Raw genomic sequence first — 23,636 nt, forward strand, 5'->3', positions numbered from 1 at the left:
AATTTTCAGTATGTGTACAGGAGTAAGATAACATTAATGAATAGTTAGACGCTTAAGAGATGCGTAGGAGAGATTCAAGAATATTTTGCTAAATGTGAGCTTACTGGTATATAGCCAGTGTATAACTCGGACGAGTGCTATCTGATGTTTTATCGGCTAGCCCAGTGTAATACTATGGAAAAGTGCCAATCAGCGACTATTTTCTCATGCCAGTTTGCCTTGGATCTGCCCCCCCCTTCACATATTGGTCAGAAGTATGAGCCCTCCTAACGTTTTAAATCCCATAAACGGCATACAACCTGCCCCCCTTCCCCTTTATTATGTAGTATTGTCCCCCATTCTGGGACCCTTCTTTGTAAATATCTCCCCCATCCTGATAAATATGTCCCCATCATAGTATATATGTCACCATCCTAATATACACCAGGATGGCCCAAGGATGGGGACATATAGATGTCCTCATTCTGGTATATGTCTCTCCTCATGGGAGTCATCCTGGTATATATGTCCCACATCCTGGTATATATGTCTCCCATCCTGGTATATGTGTCTCACATTCTGATATATTTATGCCCCATATTGGTGTATATGTCCTTATCTTGGGCCCTTTCCTGGTAAATATGTCCCCATCCTGGTAAATATGTCCACATCCTGGCATATATATATAAATCCCTTTTATAAGGCATAAAAATGAAAAAGAAATTTTGTGGTCATATTGAGTGTTAAGCATGGCTTGTTACAAGAGATGGCAGCAATATGTGGGTCACGATGTGAGAAAGTGACACTTTGCTAGAGAAAAAAGCCAAGGAAAGAGCAAGAGGTCTCCATAGTATCACCTTACCAAATTAAGAATCAATACTTTAAGATACTTTGGTAATATATGTCGTATTACACATACTGTCCCATAATGAAGAAAACAAATGTTTGAATAGGGTTTTTCAAAAATGATGTTTAGTTTGGCATCTGCACCCTCTATTTACACAGCCATCTGTGTAATGCCATAGCAATGAAATCAGTCATAGCACATCTGATTGCTGGGATCTCCAGTTTCTCTCTTTTCTCCAATGCTGGTTTATGATTCAAAGTTGGACTTTTCCTGACAATGTATTTTTTGTGGTATCATGCAGTAATCAATATTTTTTTATTCAACCAAAAGAAAAAAAAGATTCCTTATCTAAAACTGCAAGACATAAGACAAAAGGACAAATGTGTGCCCAATAGCATGTGACCGATACTGTACATCTATTTTCTTATACTTAGAGGTAGACCTCACCAGCGAAGCACTGATAAGGCCAATTTTACTAAGGTTCTCATAAGATATATGCACATGATGACAATTACGGACACTGACCTTAAAGGATTCCTGTAGAATTGTGTCTGGGTTCCCCCACAATATATGAATATTCCACATACATATATATCCACACAGATGTAAAAGTTGTAGAATTATATTTTCTACTAAACAACACCAAAACAAACATCAAGGAAGAACACACCCTAGGAGAGAGGCGGCTGAATGCCACATCATTTGTAATTTAATCCTTTTTACTAATGGGAATTTTGGTGATCCACATGTTCAGACAGATATAAGAATATTTATGTTTTCACATTTTGATACTCCTAACCATAACAACTATAACCTTTCTTATTTTTATATGAAAATCGGTATGTGAGGTCTTTGATTTTTGAAAGATTAAGCCTTACATTTATATTAACCTTTATTATGCGATAAATGCATATTAGAAAACATATACACTATTCTTATTTATGCCATTTAGCAACCACCATGAACAAGATGTTCAATGTATTGTATGAGTTGGTACTATAATAGGGACACCAAACATGTCAGTGTTATTGTTTGTGATTATTATTCAAAAAGGTTTATTAAAAACATGTATATATTGTACTTGTTTTTGCACCACTACATTTTTTTTCCTTCTACCGACTCTTAATTTTCAGTTTTTTTGTTTGTTTTTTACCTATAGTTTCATTTTCTACAAAGCTATATCTGTGTCTACCAGCACACAGTGCCTGTAAAGAAGAATACTATTCAGTTTTTAGGTAGAGGAAATTCTTTCATACATGACAGGGAAGCCTGTGGCTTGGGCCTAAGCCACACAGCGAGAAAAACGGTGCAAGTGGAGTGCGATAAAATATCGCATTCCACTCGGACCAATATTAGCTTGTGTGTCAGCACAAATGAGCAATTATTTTCTCAGCCCTAATCGGACCGAGAAAACAATCGCAGCATGCTGTGACTGTAATTCGAGATTCTTTCTCTCGCACCCATTCAAGTGTATGGGGCGAGAGAAAAATCGCACTGCACTCGCAGTACACCGGTCCCTCCCTCCCCTCCACAGCGCTGGCCCGCCCCCCACAGCTGAGGTCCGCTCGCACAGTCGGACCTCAGTCACAGGGATACTCGCATGACACTCGGCTCTGCTGTATTTCCAGCGTAAGCCGAGTGTCATGCGAGGATCGCACTAGTGCCCCATGTGGCCCCGGCCTTATGGTTAGTGTTTCTGTCTTTCAAATCATATGTCCAGAGTTTGAATTCTGGCAGAAACCATATACATAAAGAAGTTAAAAATTAATTGAATATATGAAAGCATTTTCTGAGTATGGTCAGATTCTGGGAATGTCATCTACTCATAATAAAATATATAAGTCACCAACCTGGCAGGAAGCAGCAGTGTCAGCAAACATAAATCAGCTTCCTGCCTTGGAACCACTTAGGCTAGTTTCACACTTGCGTTGTTTTCCTTCAGTTGCAATCCGCCGTTTTGGAAAACAGCGGAATCCGTTTACGGATTCCGCTGCTTCCCATAGACTTGTATGGATGATGGATTGCGAATGATGGACCTGCGTTGCTTCCGCCGGGAGGAAGGAATGCAGCATGTAACTTTTTTGAGCAGCGCAATCCGTAGGATTTCGCTGCGCATGCTCTCTCTGGCTCCCTGCACACGTAACCAGGGTACACATCAGGTTACTAAGCAATGCGCTTTGCCTAGTTACCCGATATTTACCCTGGCTACGTGTGCAAGGAGCCAGCGTTAAGCGGTGTACGCTGGTAACCAAGGTAAATATCGGGTAACCAAGCAAGGTGCTTTGCTTAGTTACCCGATATTTACCCTGGCTACGTGTGCAGGGAACCCGACACTTCCCCGCTCGGCTCCGCCCCGTCCCACAGTCCGCATGTACACACATGCACACACACACACAAACTCACCTGTCCCCAGCCATGCATCTCAGCGGCACTGACGTCCTCAGCGCCATGGCCCCACTCGGCTCCACCCACCCCGCCCCCCGCCCACATTCTCGGCGGCCGAACGATCAGCTGATCACCCGGCGGCAGGCTGCTGTGAGCGATCAGCTGATCACCCGGCGGCCGGCTGCTGTGAGCGATCAGCTGATCACCCGGCGACCGACTGCTGTGAGCGATCAGCTGATCACCCGGCGACCGGCTGCTGTGAGCGATCAGCGGATCACCTGGCGACTGGCTGCTGTGAGCGATCAGCTGATCACCCGGCGACCGGCTGCTGTGAGCGATCAGCTGATCGTTCACAGTAGTCTGCCGCCGGTAAAACTGTAAAGAAGAAAAAAGAAAAAAAAAAAGAAAAAATTACGATGTTTTGTACAATCCGTTGCATCCGTTGTGCCACTAAATGCAACACATCCATTGCATCTGTCCCACAACGCAATGCAACGGAAGCCGTTCAACGCAAGTGTTAAACTAGCCTTAAGCAGGGTTTACACGCTACGATATCGTTAATGAATTATCGTCGGGGTCACGGTGTTTGTGACGCACATCTGGCATCATTAACGAGATCACAGCGTGTGACACTTTTGAGCGACCTTTAACGATCGCAAAAGTGGTCAAAATCGTTTGCCGCGGAGAAGTCATCCTGAAACAAAAAATCGTTTATTGCTTATTAGCGATGTTGTTGCTCGTTCCTGCGGCACCACACATCACTGTGTGTGACACTGCAGGAGCGCCGAACATCTCCTTACCTGCCTCCACCGGCAATGCGGAAGGAAGGAGGTGGGTGGGCTGTTATGTCCCGCTCATCTCCGCCCCTCCACTTCTATTGGACGCCTGCCGTGTGACGTCGCTCTGACGCCGCACGAACCGCCCCTTAGAAAGGAGGCGGTTCGCCGGCCAGAGCGACGTCGCACAGCAGGTATGTGCGTGTGACGCTGCCGTAGCGATAATGGTCGCTACGCCAGCGATCACACTATCGCATGTACGACGGGGGCGGGTGCTATTGCGCTTGACAGACATCGCTAGCCGATGCTAGCGATGTCGCAGCGTGTAAACCCCGCTTTACACTCAGCAGCCCATGTGCAGCCAAACCAGCTGTACAGGCAATATGTCTGGCGCTGCATTGGGCGCATTATACAGTTAGGTTTAGAAATATTTGGACAGTGACACAAGTTTTGGAATTTTAGCTTTTTACCAAAACATTCAAGATACATTTATATAATTAATATGGGCTTAAAGTGCAGACTTCCAGTTTTAATTTGAGGTTATTAAAATCCTAATTGGAGTTAGGCTATATTCATACACTGTGGTTTTACCTGCGATTTTTTTTTTTTTTTTGCGTTTTTGCTGCAGAAATTTCTTGAGAAATTCTTGTAACCTTTCTGCAGACATTCCCCAGCAAAACCTATGGCAAAAAAAATTAGCTGTGCGCACACTGCGTTTTTTTTTAAGAAAATTCTTTCAGTAGATTTTCTTAAGAAAAAGAATGAGCATGTCACTTCTTTTCTGCAGCTAACTGCGTTATTCACTCCATCGACTGTAATGTAATCATGAAATAGCGCAGGGAATAACGCAGGTAGCAAGTTATGTGCGTTATTCCTGCGTTATTCCCACGTTATTTCGTGTTTTTCGGGACATAATGTTCACTGCCTGCGTTTTGCAGGGAAGTGATGTCATTATGACAGGAAGTGGAAGCATAAACACACAGATCACAATCCCTGGATGCCGCACGGAAGCACTTCCGTGTGACCTCCATCGGGTACCCGTGTAGTCTGTGTCCCGCTCCCTGCCAGCCCCGCGGCTGCCCGCACTGCAGTATCAGCAGCTTCTCACACTGCAGTGCGGGCAGCCGCGGGGATGACGAGCGCTGCTGTCAGGAGGTTGGATGAGATCATTACCTGCTGTGACGATCTCCTGCTCTCCTGACGTCAGCGCTGTCACTGCCTTCCATTGCCCGCCGCGTTCTCACGTCACGTCTCGCGGGCTGCCCAAGACTGGCACTAGCAGTGACGTCACTGGCTCCCGCATATTGCTGAGAACACGGCGGGCAATGGAAGTCACTGACAGCGCTGACGTCAGGAGTACAGGAGATTGTCACAGCAAGTAATGATCTCATCTAACCTCGTGACAGCAGCGCTCGTCATCCCCTGCAGTGACCTGGGCTGACCTATTGATGTTAGCTCAGGTCACTGCACTACTCTCCCAGCCAATGGGGAACATTCTGTTCTTCATTGACTGGGACAGTGACTATTGTATGGATGTCGTGGGACCCCCTTATTGGATTACGCCGGACCCGGATTTGATTGTTCTTTTCAATAAAATGGTGAAAGAGGGAATGTTTTGGGGAGTGTTTTTTTAAATAAAACTTTTTTTGTTGTCTATTTTTTATTTGTTACTGACTTGGTTGGTGATGTCAGGTATCTGATAGATGCGTGATATCACTAACCCCAGGGCTTGATGCCAGGTGACATTACACATCTGGCACCAACACCATATATTACCCCGTTTGCCACTGCACCAGGGCAACGGGATGAGTTGGGACAAAGCGCCAGGATTGGCACGTCTAATGGATGCGCCACTTCTGGGGCGGCTGTGGCCTGCTATTTTTAGGCTGGGGAGTGTCCAATAACGGTGGACCTCCCTAGTCTGAGAATACCAGACCACAGCTGTCCGCTTTACCTTGGCTGGTGATCCAATTTGGGTGGGACTCCACGTTTTTGTTTTAAATTATTTATTCAAATTAAAATAACGTGGGGTGCCCTCAGTTTTGGATTACTAGCTAAGGTGAAGCTGCCAGCTGTGGTCTGCAGGCTGCAGCTGTCTGCTTTACCCTAGCTGGCTACAAAGATAGGGGGAACCCCACGTCGTTATTTTTTAATTATTTATTTTTTGGCTAAATACAAGGCTAAGCACCCTTTAGTGCCACATGAAAGTCACTAAAGGGTGCCATATTAGAATATGCAGGGAGGTAGGACATTATATAGGTCTTTCTCATCTATTAGATCTATCTATTCATCTATCCATCTTTCTCTCTATCTATCTATTATCTGTCTATCCATTATCTATCCATCTATCCATTATCTATCCATCTTTCTATCTATCGATTATCTATCTATTAGCTATATTATTTATTGCTGTTAAAGCATTAAAAAACGCAGGGACCAACCTGCAAAAAAACGCACCCAAAACGCATCAAAAAAGCACCAAAACGCGGTAAAAACGCATGCGTTTTTCGGTGCGTTATTGGTGCGTTAATTAACGCAGGTGCGCTAATCCTTCACTCTCGAGAAATTTCTTAAGAAATTTACTGAGAAAAATCCTTTTTCTAGTGTGAACATAGCCTAAAGGTTAAAGAATTACAGCTCTTTAATATGTAGCGGCCTCTTTTTTACAAAGACCATAAGTAATTGGATAAATAATCACAAAAGTTCTTTCATTGGCTGCATGGGATATTCTCTCATTAATCAATCATACATTAAGCAGGTAAAAGGTCTGGAGCTGATTCCAGGTGTGACTTTTGCATTTGGAAGCTTTTACTATGAACTCACAAAATACAGTCAAAAGGAGCTCTTAATGGAAGTGAAACAAACCATCATTAGAATGATAAAACAAAAAAACAAACAAAAAAAAAAAAAGAGCGCTATGGTGAGCTTGGGAACTAAAAAAGACAATTGTTGTCCATGGAAAGACAACAGTGGTGGATTATTATAACATCCACATAAGTGAAGAACACACTCCAGGAAATCGGTGTAACACCTGCCTGGATCCACAGACTCAGACTGGCTGTAATGGACAGGCTAGAGCAGGGGTGGGGAACCTCCGGCCTTTTGTGCGGCCCCCGGGCAGATTCCCTGGGGTGGTAGTGCTCCAACCACCGCCGCCGCGGTCTTACCGGCCCTTTAAATCCCCACATACGCTGCTTGTGGGTACCAATGGCCTCTCTCGCCGGCAAGTGCTAGCGTGTTCCGGACTTACTTTGTGGAGCTGTGTGCCGCCCACTCAGTGGAGCTGTGTGCCGCCCGCTCACTGGAGCTGTGTGCCGCCCGCTCACTGGAGCTGTGTGCCGCCCGCTCACTGGAGCTGTGTGCCGCCCGCTCACTGGAGCTGTGTGCCGCCCACTCTCCGGTACTGTGTGCCACGCTCTCCACCTCATCTCCAAGCTGTGAACAGCTCTTAGTGCTGTGTGCAGCCTCCCCAGTGTTGTGTATTACCCCCAGTGTTGTGTTCCCCCAATGCTGTGTACCACCCCCAGTGCTGTGTACCCCCTATTGATGTCTGTGCTCTGCAAGTGTTGTCCTCCCAGTGATGTCTGTGCCCCCCCTCAGTGATGTCTGTGCCCTCCCTCAGTGATGTCTGTGCTCTCCCTCAGTGATGTCTGTGCCTTCCCTCAGTGATGTCTGTGCCTTCCCTCAGTGATGTCTGTGCCTTCCCTCAGTGATGTCTGTGCCTTCCCTCAGTGATGTCTGTGCCTTCCCTCAGTGATGTCTGTGCCTTCCCTCAGTGATGTCTGTGCCTTCCCTCAGTGATGTCTGTGCCCCCCCTCAGTGATGTCTGTGCCCCCCCTCAGTGAAGTCTGTGCCCCCCCTCAGTGAAGTCTGTGCCCCCCCTCAGTGATGTCTGTGCCCCCCCTCAGTGATGTCTGTGACCCTACTTAGTGATGTCTGTGACCTCACTTAGTGATGTCTGTACCCCCACTTAGTGATGTCTGTGCCCCCACTTAGTGATGTCTGTGCCCCCACTTAGTGATGTCTGTGCCCCCCTAGTGATGTCTATACCCCCCTTGTGATGCCTGTGGCTGCCCAGTACTGTCTGTGCCCCTCTAGTGATGTGTGTGTGCCCATTTAGTGATGTCTGTGCCTCCTAGTGATGACTGTGCACCCCTAGGGATGTCTGTGTCCACCCCTAGGGATGTCTGTGTCCACCTAGTGATGTCTGTGTCCACCTAGTGATGTCTGTGTCCACCTAGTGATGTCTGTGCCGCCCTAGTTATGTCTGTGCCCCACAGCAATGCTTATGCCTCCCAGTGACCTAGTGATGTCTGTTCCTCAGCCCCTCTTGTCATGTATATACCCCAGCCCCTCCCTGTGATGTATATGTCCCCAGCCCCTCATGCGATGTATATGCCCCAGTGTCTCCTGTTATGTGTATGCCCCAACTCCTCCTGTGATATATACATCACATTGGAGATGCTAGGGGCATATATATCACAGGAGAGGATGGAGCATATACATCACATTGAAGACGGTGGGGCCATACGTATCACAGGAGAAGCTATGGCATATACATCACAGGATAGGCAGGGGGCATATATATCACACTATATGGGTGCACAAAAAAAAAATCCCACAAGGATCAGCCATATTGTATCTTTTTTTTTACTGAAGCTTTTCAATCATTATCATCACAGGAAGTTGTATTTGGTTATGTAAATTTTATCAAGTGCCGCTGTACAAAATGTACATATGGATGACAGACAGATGGTATATGGATGAAAACTGTCCATTTTTGCTAGATTCAAAATGGACAATTTTTAATACGCTCATCTGAACTTATTCCAACAGCTGTCTGAATTTGTATTTATTCTCCAGGTGCGTTTACACAAGGAGGTGATAATCAGCTACAAACAGTTGTTCCGATTATCGCCCCATGTACGTGTGACGCCCTGGCCTATCAGGCTGTCACAGGGTATTGTGCAATCTGCCCTTCTGCACAGTATCCGCATCCTCCTTGGTTACGGATCCCTGTCCTTTGGTGTTGCTAAGATCAGAGCCAGTCAAAACCCTAGGAACACTTTGCACCACACCCACCAGACACACCATTGGGGGGCCTGAAGGGAATAGGGCACCCACTTGGGGGGTTGGAAAAGGGAAGTGAGAAGTGTCAGTTGAGAACAGGGAAGTGAAGTGTGAGGAGAGGAGAGAGGAGGTCAGGAGCTGGGCTCCCTGTAGAGTACTAGGTGGCAGACGTTGGTCTGGACCTGGTAGGAGCTGGAACCCCGGTCGCAGGGGATCGTGTCAAGGGGCACGGATCTGCCAAGGAGGGCAGCCGGCGGCCTTGAGCCATCTCCGGGCAGGGGCCAGGGCACGACGGGGTACATGGACCCTAAGCCGGGAAGTACCCTCAAGCGACCTGGTAATTTACCCGACGGGGGTGAAGTCTTCAAGATTCATCCCTCACCCGCTCCAAAATCGGGGTACCAGTGCAACGATGGGATAGGACTTTCCCAGTAAATAGCCCAGAAAATCCCAAGCGTGACCCCTGAAAGCAAGCTCACTCCGTTAGCCATACGGGTGACTGGGACCCGATTAGTTCCACACTACAAAGTCCAAAAAGTGAAGAAGGTGCCACGGAAGAGGTCACAGGCTAACAAGCAACACCAAGTGCACGGAGCCAAGCGTGCTCCCTCCTTACTGCAGCGGTGCACAGAATTCTGGTTTACAAGCTGTCGGTGTCAGTATTCTTGGACTGAGTGAGTACGCAGAAACCCTTTCCTCTCCCAATGGCACCCCTTCGCTACCATCACCGGGGCAAAACTCCCCTACCCACGGAGGGGTCAAACACCTTGCTGCCATACCACCGCCATCGGGCGCTCCCAACAACAGCGGTGGTACTCCATCTTACCACGCACCGTGGGTGGCGTCACGAACTCCTAACCCCCTGTACATATCCCCCCCTTTTAATTCGAGTGGCCGCACGACCCTCGCGTCCGGAGACCCCTCGAGCCACCGCGGACCCGGATCCAAGCAGCCCGGCTGCTGACACGGGGGTGGCATATACACATGTCCAGTAACTGGATGACAAAAAATCCAACCCTCATCTGTTAGTGATAGCATATTGTTTGTGTTTTGGTAGTATATACCCTAGTGGTCAGTCTCTTCTCTGCCAGGCTGATAACAGGGAACAATAGAATGTAACCAACACCAGTCTAAATGTATGGACATAGTAAAGTAAGGATTTTAAAATATAGCAAAATAAGTATAATAAATATGTCGCGGGCGGAGGGGCCGCGTTCGCTACGCTCGGATCCACGGCTGCTGCCCGGTGGCTCGAGCGGTGGGCCGGACCCGGGGACTCGAGCAGTGCTCCTCGCCCACGAGTGAAAAGGGGGTGGTTTGTTTTGGGAGATAGTTCGTGACGCCACCCATGTGTCGTGGTGATAAAGGGCACCACTGCTGCTGGTGACGGGGATCCCGGGAGCGATGGTAGGGAGCAGCTAGGATGTTGTCCCCTCCGTGGGTAGGAGTTGGTGGTCCCGGGGCCCGGTGGCGGTACGGGGAGGCAGGATGGCTGGGGTGCAGGGTTGCAGGGGCAGCGCGGCGCGGTGCCGGATGGCACTGTGGTACTCACTCAGGCACAGATTCACAGAGTCTCTGGAAAATCAAATGGCTGGATGAACGGGTCCCGCAGCCGGCTGCAGTGTCTTTGCTCCCCCGGACAGGTTGATGGCGACTGTCTTTCCCTGCACCTGTGTAGAATGTGTTGACTCCGATGGTTTCCCAACGGTAGTCCGCTCCCCGCCGTGTATGTACCAGAGGAGCCCATTTTGCCCGCAGGCGCTGGCCCTTGGATCTCTAGCCTATGGTGGTGGCTGTGTATCCTCACGGTGTAGACTGTTGCCTTCTGTCGGGTCTTGGGTGTTAGGAAACCCCTGGGGTTCCGGTCACTCTCAGATTTGACCGTTGTCGGCGGCTCCTAGCCTAGTCGGGGCCCGATGGCCCTGCCTTTGTGCTTGATGCAAATCTGCTCCCCAGCTCGGTACCGGCGGGCCACCGCCCGTCCCCAGTCCTACGGTTTTGCTGACTTGCACCACCTCCTGCAGACGGCCACCACCGTCTGCCGACCTTGCTGACAGTGCCTGGGCTCCTACCCAGACACTAACAGTTTCTGACCTCTCACTTTCAACTCTCAAACGAATCTGTCTCTTTTACCGCCTCCAGGCTTGTAAACTCCTCGGTGGGTGGGGCCAACCGCCTGGCTCCGCCCAACCTGGTGTGGACATCAGACCCTGGAGGGAAGCAACAAGGATTTTGTTTGACTGATGTAAACTATCCAGGGGAGGGGGTGTGTGTGATATTATGTTGTGACTACCTGGCTAGTCCAGGGTGTCACAAATACACTCCTTAATATTTAAATTGCACAACAGAGAAGGAAAGGTCATGGAGTTATGAAACCCACATGATGGATAGACATGTTAATTATATGCAAATGATGAAAAAATGGAAACAAAATTGTCAAAACATGTTACTTTAGTCAGTATTAAGTATGTGTGGCTGCTATCAATAAAGTTAATGGTTGTCTGAGAAATGTTCTGCCACGCTGAATGCACGTGGGCGCTCAAATCATCAAGATCCGCTGCTGGTGGCTACCTTTGAAATTGCCAATCAATTAGGACCCAGATGTGCTCGATTGGAGAGAAATAGTGTTGAGCGAGTATCTAACTATTCGTACTCGCTATACTCATAACGAGTACTGTCTAATACTCGTGTATTTGTTCAGAATAGCGTGTGCAATTCAAGCCAATGGGGAATACTCGCAAAGTAACGAGTAACCCGAATTCCACACTATTCGCTACTCGCACGAATAGTACGGCATTCGGGTTACTCGTTACTTTGTGAGTTTTTCCCCACTGACTTGCATTGCACACGCTATTCTGAATGAATACGCAAGTATTAGACAGTATTCGTTATGAGTATAGCGAGTACGAATAGTTAGGTACTCGCTCAACTCTAGAGATAAATCTAGAGGAGATGATGCAGGACATGGTAGCATGATTAGGCCACACAGACTGCTCACAGTAGCATGAGCAACATGTATCCTTGTATTGTCGTGTTGAAAAACAGCTTCTGGGGCATTTTGGGCAAAAGGCCATACCACTGGTTCCACGAGTGATCTATTCTGTACTGCAATTGTAATTGGATGTCACATACCACGCCTAAGGCATCAGTGTCTTCACAAACATCAGGAGGCACTTGCATGACTTTTGGGCTACAAGACGTCCAGCTACAGGTGTACATTGTCCTCACGTTCCCCAAAGCTATCATAGTGCAGAGCAAAATGTCAAGAGAAGCTGGTTAAGAGGTCTACACTCTTCACCAATGAGTCTCGCTTTTGTCTTGGGCACCAGAGTGTGGTTAGGAGACCACATATGCAATGACACGGAGATGCCTACTCCTGAGATTATGGTGTAGGGTGGTATATAAGGTTGCATTGATTAAATCATGGAACCAGTGGTACTGCCATTTTTCCAGTGTTCCAGGAGCCGTTCTTCAACACAACAACGTCAGGCCACATGGTGCTCATGCTACTGTGATGTGCCTGCATGGCCTAAACATGCTACCATAATTCATACTGAATAAATCGACTTGTTTTGAAAATGTTTCCATTTTTTTTCAGAATTTAAATATCATTAACATGTCTCTCGACCCTGTAATTTTCATTTCCACCATGACTTTTCCATCTTGGTGTTGTAACTTCAATGTTGAGGAGTGTAATTAGCATGATTTATTATGGAAACCATAGCGCAACTTGACATTTTTTGTTCACATTTGTGTTTTAACTTTCTTTTATGTTCAATCATGGCAGAAGAATGGATTGAAAAGCTGTAATAAATGAGTCCCACAATGGGTTCGACAGTTCTTCATGGATCCAGGTTTCTGTCTTTTTTGATGACACCTGCAATAAAGGGCCCTAAAAACATCTCCAACAAAGCTGTGTATGAAGAGTAGTGGCGGACATATCATTGGTGCAACCTGTGTGGTGCACAGGAGCCCAAGGTGTATGGGGGGCATTAATACCTCCAAAGAAGGTGGAATTATGGTGAGATATTTAGCTGCAAAGGGCCCCTATATTGTCTTTTCACAGGGGCCCTGCTCTGTCTGTGTATGCCAATGATCTAGACTTAAGGCCCCGTTACACGCAACAACATCACTAACGAGATGTCGCTGGGGGTCACAGAATTCGTGACGCACATCCGGCCTTGTTAGCGACGTCGTTGCGTGTGACACGTACGAGCGACCGCTAACGATCCAAAATACTCACCACATCATTGATCGTTGACACGTCGTTCTTTTTCAAAATGTCGTTTATCTTCTGGGACGCAGGTTGTTCATCGTTCCTGAGGCAGCACACATCACTATGTGCGACACCCCGGGAACGCCGAACAACAGCAGCGTACCTGCGTCCTCCGGCAACGAGGTGGGAGTGACCTTCATGCGGCTGCTCTCCGCCCCTCCGCTTCTATTGGTTGCCTGCTGTGTGACGTCGCTGTGACGCCGCACGAACCGCCCCCTTAGAAAAGAGGTTGTTCACCGGCCACAGCGACGTTGTTAGGCAGGTAAGTATGTGTGACGGGTACTAGCGATATTTTTCGCCACGGGCAGTGATTTGCCCGTGACTCACAAACGACGGGGCGGGTGCGATCGCAAGTGATACCGCTAGCGATGACGCAGCGTGTAAAGCGCCCTTTAGGCTATATGCGCACACTGCAGTTTTTTCTGCACACAAACAGCAACACAGAGAGCCTGGAAATGTAAAAAATAAAACGCTTGTAATGTAGGTGGGTTTTTGATGCGTTTTTGTTCTAATTATAATTGATAGATAGAGAGAAAAAAATAGATAGGATAGATAGATATATAGAAAGAACATATAGAATAGATAATAATAAAGAACAGATAGAATAGATAGAAAGAAATAACAGAATAGCTCAATAGAGGGATAGCTAGCTTGGCCAGCTGTTTTTTTTTATTATTTTTTGGTAAAAAAATGACATGGGGTCCCCCCCATTTTTCATATCCAGCACAGGAACAGCAGCAACTGCAGGCTGCAACCCTCAGCTGTCTGCTGTACCTTGGCTTGTTATGAAAAATAGGGGATCCCACACTTTTTTTTTTAAATTATTTTATTTATTTTTTAAAATGATGTCGGGTCCGTCCATTTTTCTAAAACCAGCCAAGGTACAGCAGACAAGGGGCTGATATTATTAGGGTGGGGAGGGCCATCTTTATTTGGCACTTTCCAGCCTAACAATAGCAGCCCACAGCCGCCCCAGATGTGGCCCATCCATAAGATGTGCCAATTCTGGTGCTGGACCCAGCTCTTCCCAATTGCCCTGGTGCAGTGGCAATCGGGGTAATAAGGAGTTAGTGGCCGCAATGGGCTGCTATTAAGACCTAGATTAGTGATGGCAGTCATCTATGAGACCACGCCCCATCACTAATCTGTAAGTCAACGTAAATAAACACAAACACCCTAAAAATACTTTATTTGGAATAAAATACAGAAAGCCTTCCTCTTTCACCACTTTATTAACCCTCAAACACCTCTACAGGTCTGACGTAATAAAGTGATGAAAGAGGGTGGCTTTATTGTCTTTTATTTAAAATAAAGGATTTTTTGGGAGTTTGTCTTTATTTACTTTTACTTACAGATTAGTAAAGGGGTGTGTCTCATAGACGCCTGCCATGACTAATCTAGGACTAAAGGCCCCGTCACACACTTAACGAGATTGTTAACGGGATCGTTGTTGCGTCACCGTTTCTGTGCCGCAGAAGCGATCTTGTTAAGTGTGACACCTACCAGTGATCAGGCCCCTGCTGTGACATCGCTAGTCGTTGCTGAAGGGTCCGGACTATTTTCTTCAAAGGTGATGCCCTGCTGGGCAGGACACATCGCTGTGTTTGACACCTAACAATGACCTCCTATACAGGTCGCTCATCGTTATACAGGTCGCTCATAGTTACTGCATTGTTGGTAAGATCTGACTATGTGACATCTCACCAGCGACCTCCCAGTGGCTTACCAGCGATCCTTATCAGGTCGCATCGTTTTCGGGATCGCTGGTAAGTCGTTAAATGTGACGGGGGCTTTAGTGGTAGCTTTGGGCTGCCATTAACGCCTTATTACCCCTGCACCAGGGTAATTGGGAAGAGCCAGGTAAAGTCCCGTCCTGGATGCTGCAATTCCGAGCAGCTGCTGGCTGATATTTTTAGATTGGGGGGCTCCCAATAACATGGCTCTACCCTGCCTGAGAATACCAGCCCTCAGCTGTGAGGCTTTTTCTTGGCTGGGTATCAAAATTGGGGGGAAACTGCACATCGTTTTTTTAAATTTATTTATTTATTTTACTGTACGATATAGACCCGCCCACCGGCGGTTGTGATTGTTTGCAATCAGACCTTTCACTCAGCATGGGGGCGCGTCTGACTGCAACCAATCACAGTTGTGGAAGCAGTGAATATGTATGAGACTAATGATTGGGTGCAGTGAATATGTATGAGCCTAATTAGCAGGTAGGGAAGAAGAATGAGAGGCCGCAGAAGCAGTGTGACAGCCACGTCGCGCCGGTGATCGGTGAGTATGAAGCGAGAGAGCTGCGTTTTTGTTGACAAAACCGCAGGTAAAATGTATGCAAAATTTGTATCCAAGCGTTTTGCCATGCGTTTTTCATCCCCTCATTGATTTCAATGGGTGACAAAAGTCGACAAAAACGCAAGAATGAACACATGCTGTTTCTTTTTTGTCACAAAATTTTGTCAAAAAAACTGCTGACAAATAAACTGCAATGTGCGCACAGCAAATCTGACTTCTCATAGACTTTGATGGGAAGTCAAAAGTGAGAAAGTTTTGACAACAAAGCTGCTCCAAAAAACGCGACAAAAACTGCAGAGTGCGCATGTAGCCATAATGTTGTCTGTTGACTTGTAGTGATATATGTTTTTTGAAAGATTCAGCAATTTGATTTAAGTTGTAAATGTAAATCACAATGCAAATGTGAACGGAGCCTTAGAAATTCTGTCCCCTGGCCATAAGCACGTCACTGTGATGTGTCGTCCATGATGATGAGATACTAGGGAGACTGCCAAGTGCTTATGATCAGCAGTTTCCATAAACCATTCATTCTAAGGAAATAGTGAATGTGTGGCTTACTCCACAATGCCCAAAATCAAATACATTATATTAGAAAAAAGCCTTTAATTATCTGCTGTAAATGGGCCAAATTAATGAAATAGTAGAGCAGCTGCCAATAGCAAAAACATCTTTGCAAGTAAAAATAAAACCTAAGATTGACCATGTGACATAAAATAAGTCACTGTCAGAAGGTATATATACTATGTATATTGGGTACAGGGGTTGAAGTCGCACACGGGCCCTAGAGTCTTGGAGACCCAAAAGCTCCTTTTGGCCCATATGAGATCAGAGGTAAAAAAATATAATACTATTAAAAACTTGTGATAGTTGGGGGCATTGTTGGAGATATTGCATTGGGGACCACCGCGCATCGGTGATAGGTTGTTATAAGGCACTGCTGCACATCAACATCGTAAACAAAGTACCCCCTTCACCACCGCCGGAAGTGGAGAATTATTCTACTGAAGATCAGCACCATTAAGTGTACCAACACTATATCACTATTCACATGTCCACAAAAAATAAATCAGGATGAGCATATACATGAAGACCACATATACATGAAGACCACATATACATGAAGACCACATATGCATGATGACCACATATGCATGATGACCACATATACAAGAAGACCACATATGCATGAAGACCACATATACATGAAGACCACATATACATGAAGACCACATATGCATGATGACCATATATACATGAAGACCACATATACATGAAGACCACATATGCATGAAGACCACATATGCATGAAGACCAAACCAGTAAATTTACTCCTACAAGTGTATGTTAAAGAAGTATAGAAAAACTTCAACCTTTCCCAAAAGTAATGAACAGCTTATGGCCAATAACCTAGTAAACATCTGGCCATGGTCAACCAGTGCAATGTATGGTACAGGTGATCCATGTATGGACCTGGTGGCACTTACCAGACCAGAGCAGAAGTTTATCATGAACTTCTTCCTGAGAGGAGGAATCTTCTGCCAGGATAGTAGAGGTCAATGTATAGGGTAAAGTAGATCCAAGGCACACATTATACTTGAGGGATTCACAAGTGGTCGTCTTCTTGCATCTATCCATGTAAAAAGACTCATTGAACTGAACCTCTCTGGATCCAAAAATGGAACCGAAAAACCAAAGCCCCATCATGTAGTACATCCACAGCACCACGGAGGAGGACATCTTTACAAGAGGGAAGAGGGGGGAGGATGGGAAGCTCTAAGACTCTCCAGACTGTGTGGCTGTTGCATTCAGGGCAGCCTGGCTTTGTCTCCTCTTCAGCAGGATGGGTGCACGTCTATCCCCCTCTCCTGAAGCCTGCCCTCCTCCATTTTCTTCTCTTCTCATTTAGTCCAGACGTTCCTCAAACATAACTTTCAGGAGTACAACTTCCATCCAGCTAAAATGCCCCACAAATCACTGGAACATGGAGCTTGTTTAGATCCTACAACCCACTCCAGCCCTGATCCAGAAAACTTGCAGGAAAGGGCAGGATAGGAGTGAAAGAATGTAATCTGATCCCAGCCATGCCTCCTCCTCCTCCACTCTCTGCCTTCTTAGTCCTGCATCTCACACTGCCTCACATTTTAGGAAAGTGTCTTTATGCCACAAAGGATCCAGTACACAATCCAGCTGAAAGGTTCCAGTTTTGTTGCTCACCCTAAAATATATCTGCACTCATTCAGATTAACAATCCATCTAGATTAGTTTAAAGCTAGAATTCTTGTGTACAAATATTGTCTCTTGTATACATTTGTTAGTAAATACCTTGCAGTGCAGGGTCACCGCAATGTTCTGAATATTCATTATTCTTACATCTTATTCATCATATACAAAGTTCATGGGGCAGGAAAGGGATTTGTAGGAAAGAAGTAGAATGTAATCTGATCCTGGCTATTGCTGTGGATTTCTTCTCCTCCTCCAGTCTCTGGCTCCTAAATTTGCATCCCACACTACTTCACATTGGCTTCTCACTCACAAAGGGGTCTAGAGCATTGTGTATGTAATAATATGCTGAAATGCACCAAGAAGGCTTACTGCACTTTCTTAGGCCCACAAATGTATAACAAAATTGCCCGAGGTCCATTCAGAAAACTCTGACAATTGTTTTTTACCATTTCTGCACAATCCTATTTTTTTACAGCAGTAGTTATTAACAAATGTACAAAACTATTTATAGTTTACTGCGTTAAAAAAAGTACGTGTCCGTAAAAAATCAGATGCCATGCTATGGCTCTGTATTCGAATTGTCTCTTCAGGGAGCAAGGAGACAAACTCTGTTGCCACGTACTGGAAGTAGCAATCCTAAGGCTATGTGTCCACGGGAGCTCGCAACTGCAGATATAGCTGCAGGTACGTCCGCAGGTTTCCCGCAGCAGCTCCCCAGTATCCGCAGCTATACATTGCTGCGGGATTCCAGGGAAATATCTGCGGAAAACCTGCGGACATTCGTGCGACTTACCTGCGGAAGCCACGGCCACAATCTCCATAGTGGAGGGCCAGGAATTCCGCAGGAATAATAGACATGCAGTTATGTGCGGCTACGGGACATCCGCAGCATATTCTGCACATACCGCAGCATTGATACAGCACTCCCCATGTCCCATAGAATAACATGGGGAGTATCTGTACTTGCTAAAACCTGCGGATTTATCTAGAAAATCCAGATAAATCTGCAGGTTTTCGGAGGCAAAATCCATGGGTACAGACTCCCGTGGGCACATAGCCTAAAGCCTGCTTTACACGTTGCAATTAATCGTGCGATCGCATTTGCGATTGCACCCGCCCCGTTCGTTTGTGCGGCACGGGCAATTTGATGCCCGTGTCGCACAATGTCGTAACCCCCCGTCACACCTACTTACCTCCCTAACGACCTCGCTGTGGGCGATGAACATCCACTTCCTGAATGGGGAGGGACGTTCGGCGTCACCGCAACGTCACACAGCGACCGGCCAATCGAAGCCGAGGGGCGGAGATGAGCAGGACGTAAACATCCCGCCCACCTCCTTCCTTCCGCATTGCCGATGGCCGCAGGTAAGCTACAGTTCATTGTTCCTGGGGTGTCACATGGAGCGACGTGTGCTGCCTCGGGAACATTGAACAACCGGACGTTCGATTTTTAGAAAATGAGCGACGTGTCAACGAGCAACGATAAGGTGAGTATTATTGCTCGATCACACTCGCTCGTAGCTGTCACACGCTACGATGTATCAAACGATGCTGGATGTGCGGCACTTACGACGTGACCCCAACAACATATCGTAAGATACATCGTAGCGTGTAAAGCCCGCTTAAGAGTAAAAAATGACCTTATAAAGAACCTTATCATATGACTTAGGGGTACTTTACACGTTGCGACATCGCATCCGAAATATCGTCGGGGTCCTGTCGTTAGTGACGCACATCCGGCGCCGACATCGCAACGTGTAAATACTAGATGCGCCGATAAACGATCGCAAAAGCGTCGAAAATCGGTGATCTGTGTAGCGTCGGTCATTTTCATAATGTCGGGTCGACCGCAGGTACGATGTTGTTTGTTGCTCCTGCGGCAGCACACATTGCTGTGTGTAAACCCGCAGGAGCGACAAACATCTCCTTACCTGTGTCCCGACGGCAATGCGGAAGGGAGAAGGTGGGCGGGATGTTATGTCCCGCTCATCTCCGCCCCTCCGCTTCTATTGGCTGACCGATTAGCGACGTCGCCGAGCAGATATGTGCGTGTGAAGCTGCTGTAGCGATAATGTTCGCTACGGCAGCAATCACCACATATCGCATGTGCGACGGGGGCGGGTGCTATCACGCTCGACATCACTAGCCGATGCTAGCGATGTCGCAACGTGCAAAGTACCCCTTAGGATTTATGCCAGATCAGAACCTCAATTTGTAAACACAGTGTTTCAGTGCAAGGGAGGAGATCTGATCTGGCTGTATGAGTAGCTATAGTGGGTTCCAAGGGGAAAACGTTTCTCCTTGCGGAGACCTGACAAACCAATTTGGCTGCCAATGAGGAGTCTTATACCTGCAATGCTCCTTTGGGAAATATTCAAATTGTCTCTTCAGGGAGGAAGGAGACGAACTCAAGTGCCACCTATTGGAAGTAGCAATCCTAAAAATCAAAATTGGCCCTTTAATGAGGTTCTGATCTAGCATAAATCCTAAGGGGTACTTTGCACACTACGACATCGCAAGCCGATGCTTGCGATGCCGAGTACGATAGTCCCTGCCCCGTCGCACATACAATATTGTGTTATAGCTGCCGTAGCAAACATTATCGCTACGGCAGCTTCACACGGACTTACCTGCTCTGCGACGTCACACGGCAGGCAGCCAATAGAAGCGGAGGGGCGGAGATGAGCGGGACGAAAACATCGCGCCCACCTTCTTCCTTCCGCATAGCCGGCGTGAGCCGCAGGACACAGGTAGGAGATGTTTCTCGCTCCTGCGGCTTCACACACAGCGATGTGTGCTGCCGCAGGAACAAGAAACAACATCGTAACATCGGTCCTTCCGAAATTATGGAAATGACCAACGCTACACCGATGATACGATTTCGACGTTTTTGCGCTCGTTAATCGTATCAAAAACGATTTACACACTCCGATATCGACAGCGACGCCGGATGTGCGTCACTTTCGATTTGACCCCACCGACATCGTAGCTGCGATGTTGTAGTGTGCAAAGTACCCCTAGGTCATTTGAAATGGCTTGTTAAAGGGCCACTTTTGACTTTTAGGATTGCTACTTCCAATAGGTGGCACTAGAGTTCGTCTCCTTCCTCCCTGAAGAGACAATTTGAATATTTCCCAGAGGAGCATTGCAGCTATAATAATCCTCACTGGCAGCCAAATTGGTTTGTCAGGTCTCCGCAAGGAGAAAAGTTTTCCCCTGAGACCCCACTATAGCTTCTCATACAGCCAGATCAGATCTCATATTTTGCACTGATGAGGATGTAATCACCCTTAAGCACTGTGTCTGCAAATTGAGGTTCTGATCTGGCATAGCTCGTAAGTCATATGAAAAGGCTCGTTAAAGGGCCACTTTTGACTTTTAGGATTGCTACTTCCAATAAGTGTCACTAGAGTTTGGCGGGCTTTGCACACTACGATATCGCAGGTGCGATGTCGGTGGGGTCAAATGGAAAATGACGCACATCCGGCATCGCATGCGACATCGTACTGTGTAAAGCCTAGATGATACGATTAACGAGCGCAAAATCGTCGTAATCGTATCATCTGTGCAGCGTCGGCGTAATCCATAATTACGCTGACGCGACGGTCCGATGTTGTTCCTTGCTCCTGCGGCAGCACACATCGCTGTGTGTGAAGCCGCAGGAGCGAGGAATATCTCCTACCGGCCTCACTGCGGCTTCCGTAGGATATGCGGAAGGAAGGAGGTGGGCGGGATGTTTACATCCTGCCTATCTCCGCCCCTCCGCCGCTATTGGCCGCCTGCCGTGTGACGTCGCTATGACGCCGCACGACCCGCCCCCTTAGGAAGGAGGCGGGTCGCCGGCCACAGCGACGGTCGCAGGGCAGGTGAGTGCGTGTGAAGCTGGCGTAGCGATAATTTTCGCTACGCCAGCTATCACACGATATCGTACCTGCGACGGGGGCGGGGACAATCGCGTGCGACATCGCAGCATCGGCTTGCGATGTCGCAACGTGCAAAGCCGCCCTTTGTCTCTTTCCTCCCTGAAGACACAATTTGACTATTTCCCAGAGAAGCATTGCAGCTATAAGCAGCCAGATTGGTTTAGATTGGTTTGTCAGGTCTCCGCAAGGAGAAAAGTTTTCCACGATGACTCTGTATGGAATAAGATTTTTTTTTTCACCCCATAGACTTGAATGGGCAGGTCTCATCCTACACATACAGTGAAGCTAATTCATGCTGTGATTTTATTTTCACGAGCAGGCTCAATCCGTGAAAAAATTAGTTAATCTGCGCTGCCCCATGAATAATGTGTCTGTGGTGACTGTGTGCTCTCTGTTTTATCACAGATAGCATTGGACTGAAAATACTGTGGTGTGAACTTTGCCTTATAAAGGTTCAGACTTATGGAGGCTAAATTGGGGTGATGGCTAGCTAGAAGGAGCCACAAGAGGGGTGTATGGGTGCCTTAGTACTATGTTATCAAAATAAAGGAATGTAAAAATGAATAATAGTGAGGAAATAGGGTGAGCCAGTGGGAAAATGTGTTAGTGAGACATGCATGAAGTCAATAGTGGGTAATAACATTTGAGTGAGGTTTCAAATAATAGGCTAATTCATTGCAATTTAGGCTACTTTCACACTTGCGTTCAGCGCAATCCGCCGCTATGGAGAATAGCGCAGTCCGCGCACTGCGCTATTCTGCATAGACTTGTATTGTACTTGTAAGTGTCTGCGTTTCATACGCTGGACGACGCTGCATCATTATTTTGACGCAGCGTCGAGCGGAGGGAACGCAGCATGTAGAGTTTTTTGGGTCATTAAAATAACGCACATTGACAGATTCCGTTGGAATCCGCCAAGGTGTCTAATGATTGTCTATGGTGGCGGTTTCCGCCGCTATGCGCTACGCGGCGGAATCCGCTGAAAGATTCCGTCACGTTCTACTGAGCATGCTCAGCATGTCCAAAATCGTTTAAAATCACTCCTGGTCTTTCTCCCCCTCTCACCCCCTCTCTTATACTCACCGATCACGGGCGCGACGCTGCACAGTTGTCACAAAGCTCCAGCGGCTTTTCCTCTTTTGAAAATGCCGGCCGCTCATTATTCAATCTCGTATCACCGGCGCCTATGATTGGTTGCAGTCAGACCCGCCCCCACGCTGAGTGACAGCTGTCTCACTGCAACCAATCACAGCCGCCGATGGGCGGGTCTATATCGTGCAGTAAAATAAATAAATAATTAACAAAAGTGGCGTACGGTCCCCCCTAATTTTGATACCAGCCAAGGTAAAGTCACACGGCTGAAGGCTGGTATTCTCAGGATGGGGAGCCCCACGTTATGGGGAGCCCCCCAGCCTAACAATATCAGCCAGCAGCCACCCGGAATTGCCGCATTCATTAGATGCGACAGTCCCGGGACTCTACCCGGCTCATCCCGAATTGCCCTGGTGCGGTGGCAATCGGGGTAATAAGGAGTTAAATGGCAGCTTATAGCTGCCACTAAGTCCTAGGTTCATCATGGCAGGCGTCTATGAGACACATTCCATGATTAACCTGTAAGTGAATGTAAATAAACACATACACCCGAAAAAATACTTTATTTGGAATAAAAGACAAAAAACACCCTCTTTCACCACTTTATTAAAATCCTCAAATACCCCTCCAGGTCCGGCGTAATCCACACGAGGTCCTGCGACGCATCCAGCTCTACTACATGAAGCTGACAGGAGCGGCAGTAGAACACTGCCGCTCCTGTCAGCTCCACACAGCAACTGTAGGGAGTCGCGCTGTCAGCGGGAACGTCA

General features: G+C 47.1%; 1 protein-coding gene across 1 annotated transcript in view; it reads right to left on the reverse strand.

The window, feature by feature from the left end:
* SMO (smoothened, frizzled class receptor) overlaps positions 1–17,664 on the reverse strand; it is a 56,323-nt gene extending 38,659 nt beyond the window's left edge. Inside the window, exon 1 of the mRNA XM_075345370.1 lies at positions 17,113–17,664. Coding sequence (XP_075201485.1) covers positions 17,113–17,365 — 253 coding nt within the window. The 5' untranslated portion in view covers positions 17,366–17,664. The remainder of the gene's footprint in view (positions 1–17,112) is intronic.
* Positions 17,665–23,636: the final 5,972 nt, after the last annotated feature.

Source organism: Anomaloglossus baeobatrachus, chromosome 4, assembly GCF_048569485.1.
Source record: "Anomaloglossus baeobatrachus isolate aAnoBae1 chromosome 4, aAnoBae1.hap1, whole genome shotgun sequence".
NCBI lineage: Eukaryota > Metazoa > Chordata > Amphibia > Anura > Aromobatidae > Anomaloglossus > Anomaloglossus baeobatrachus.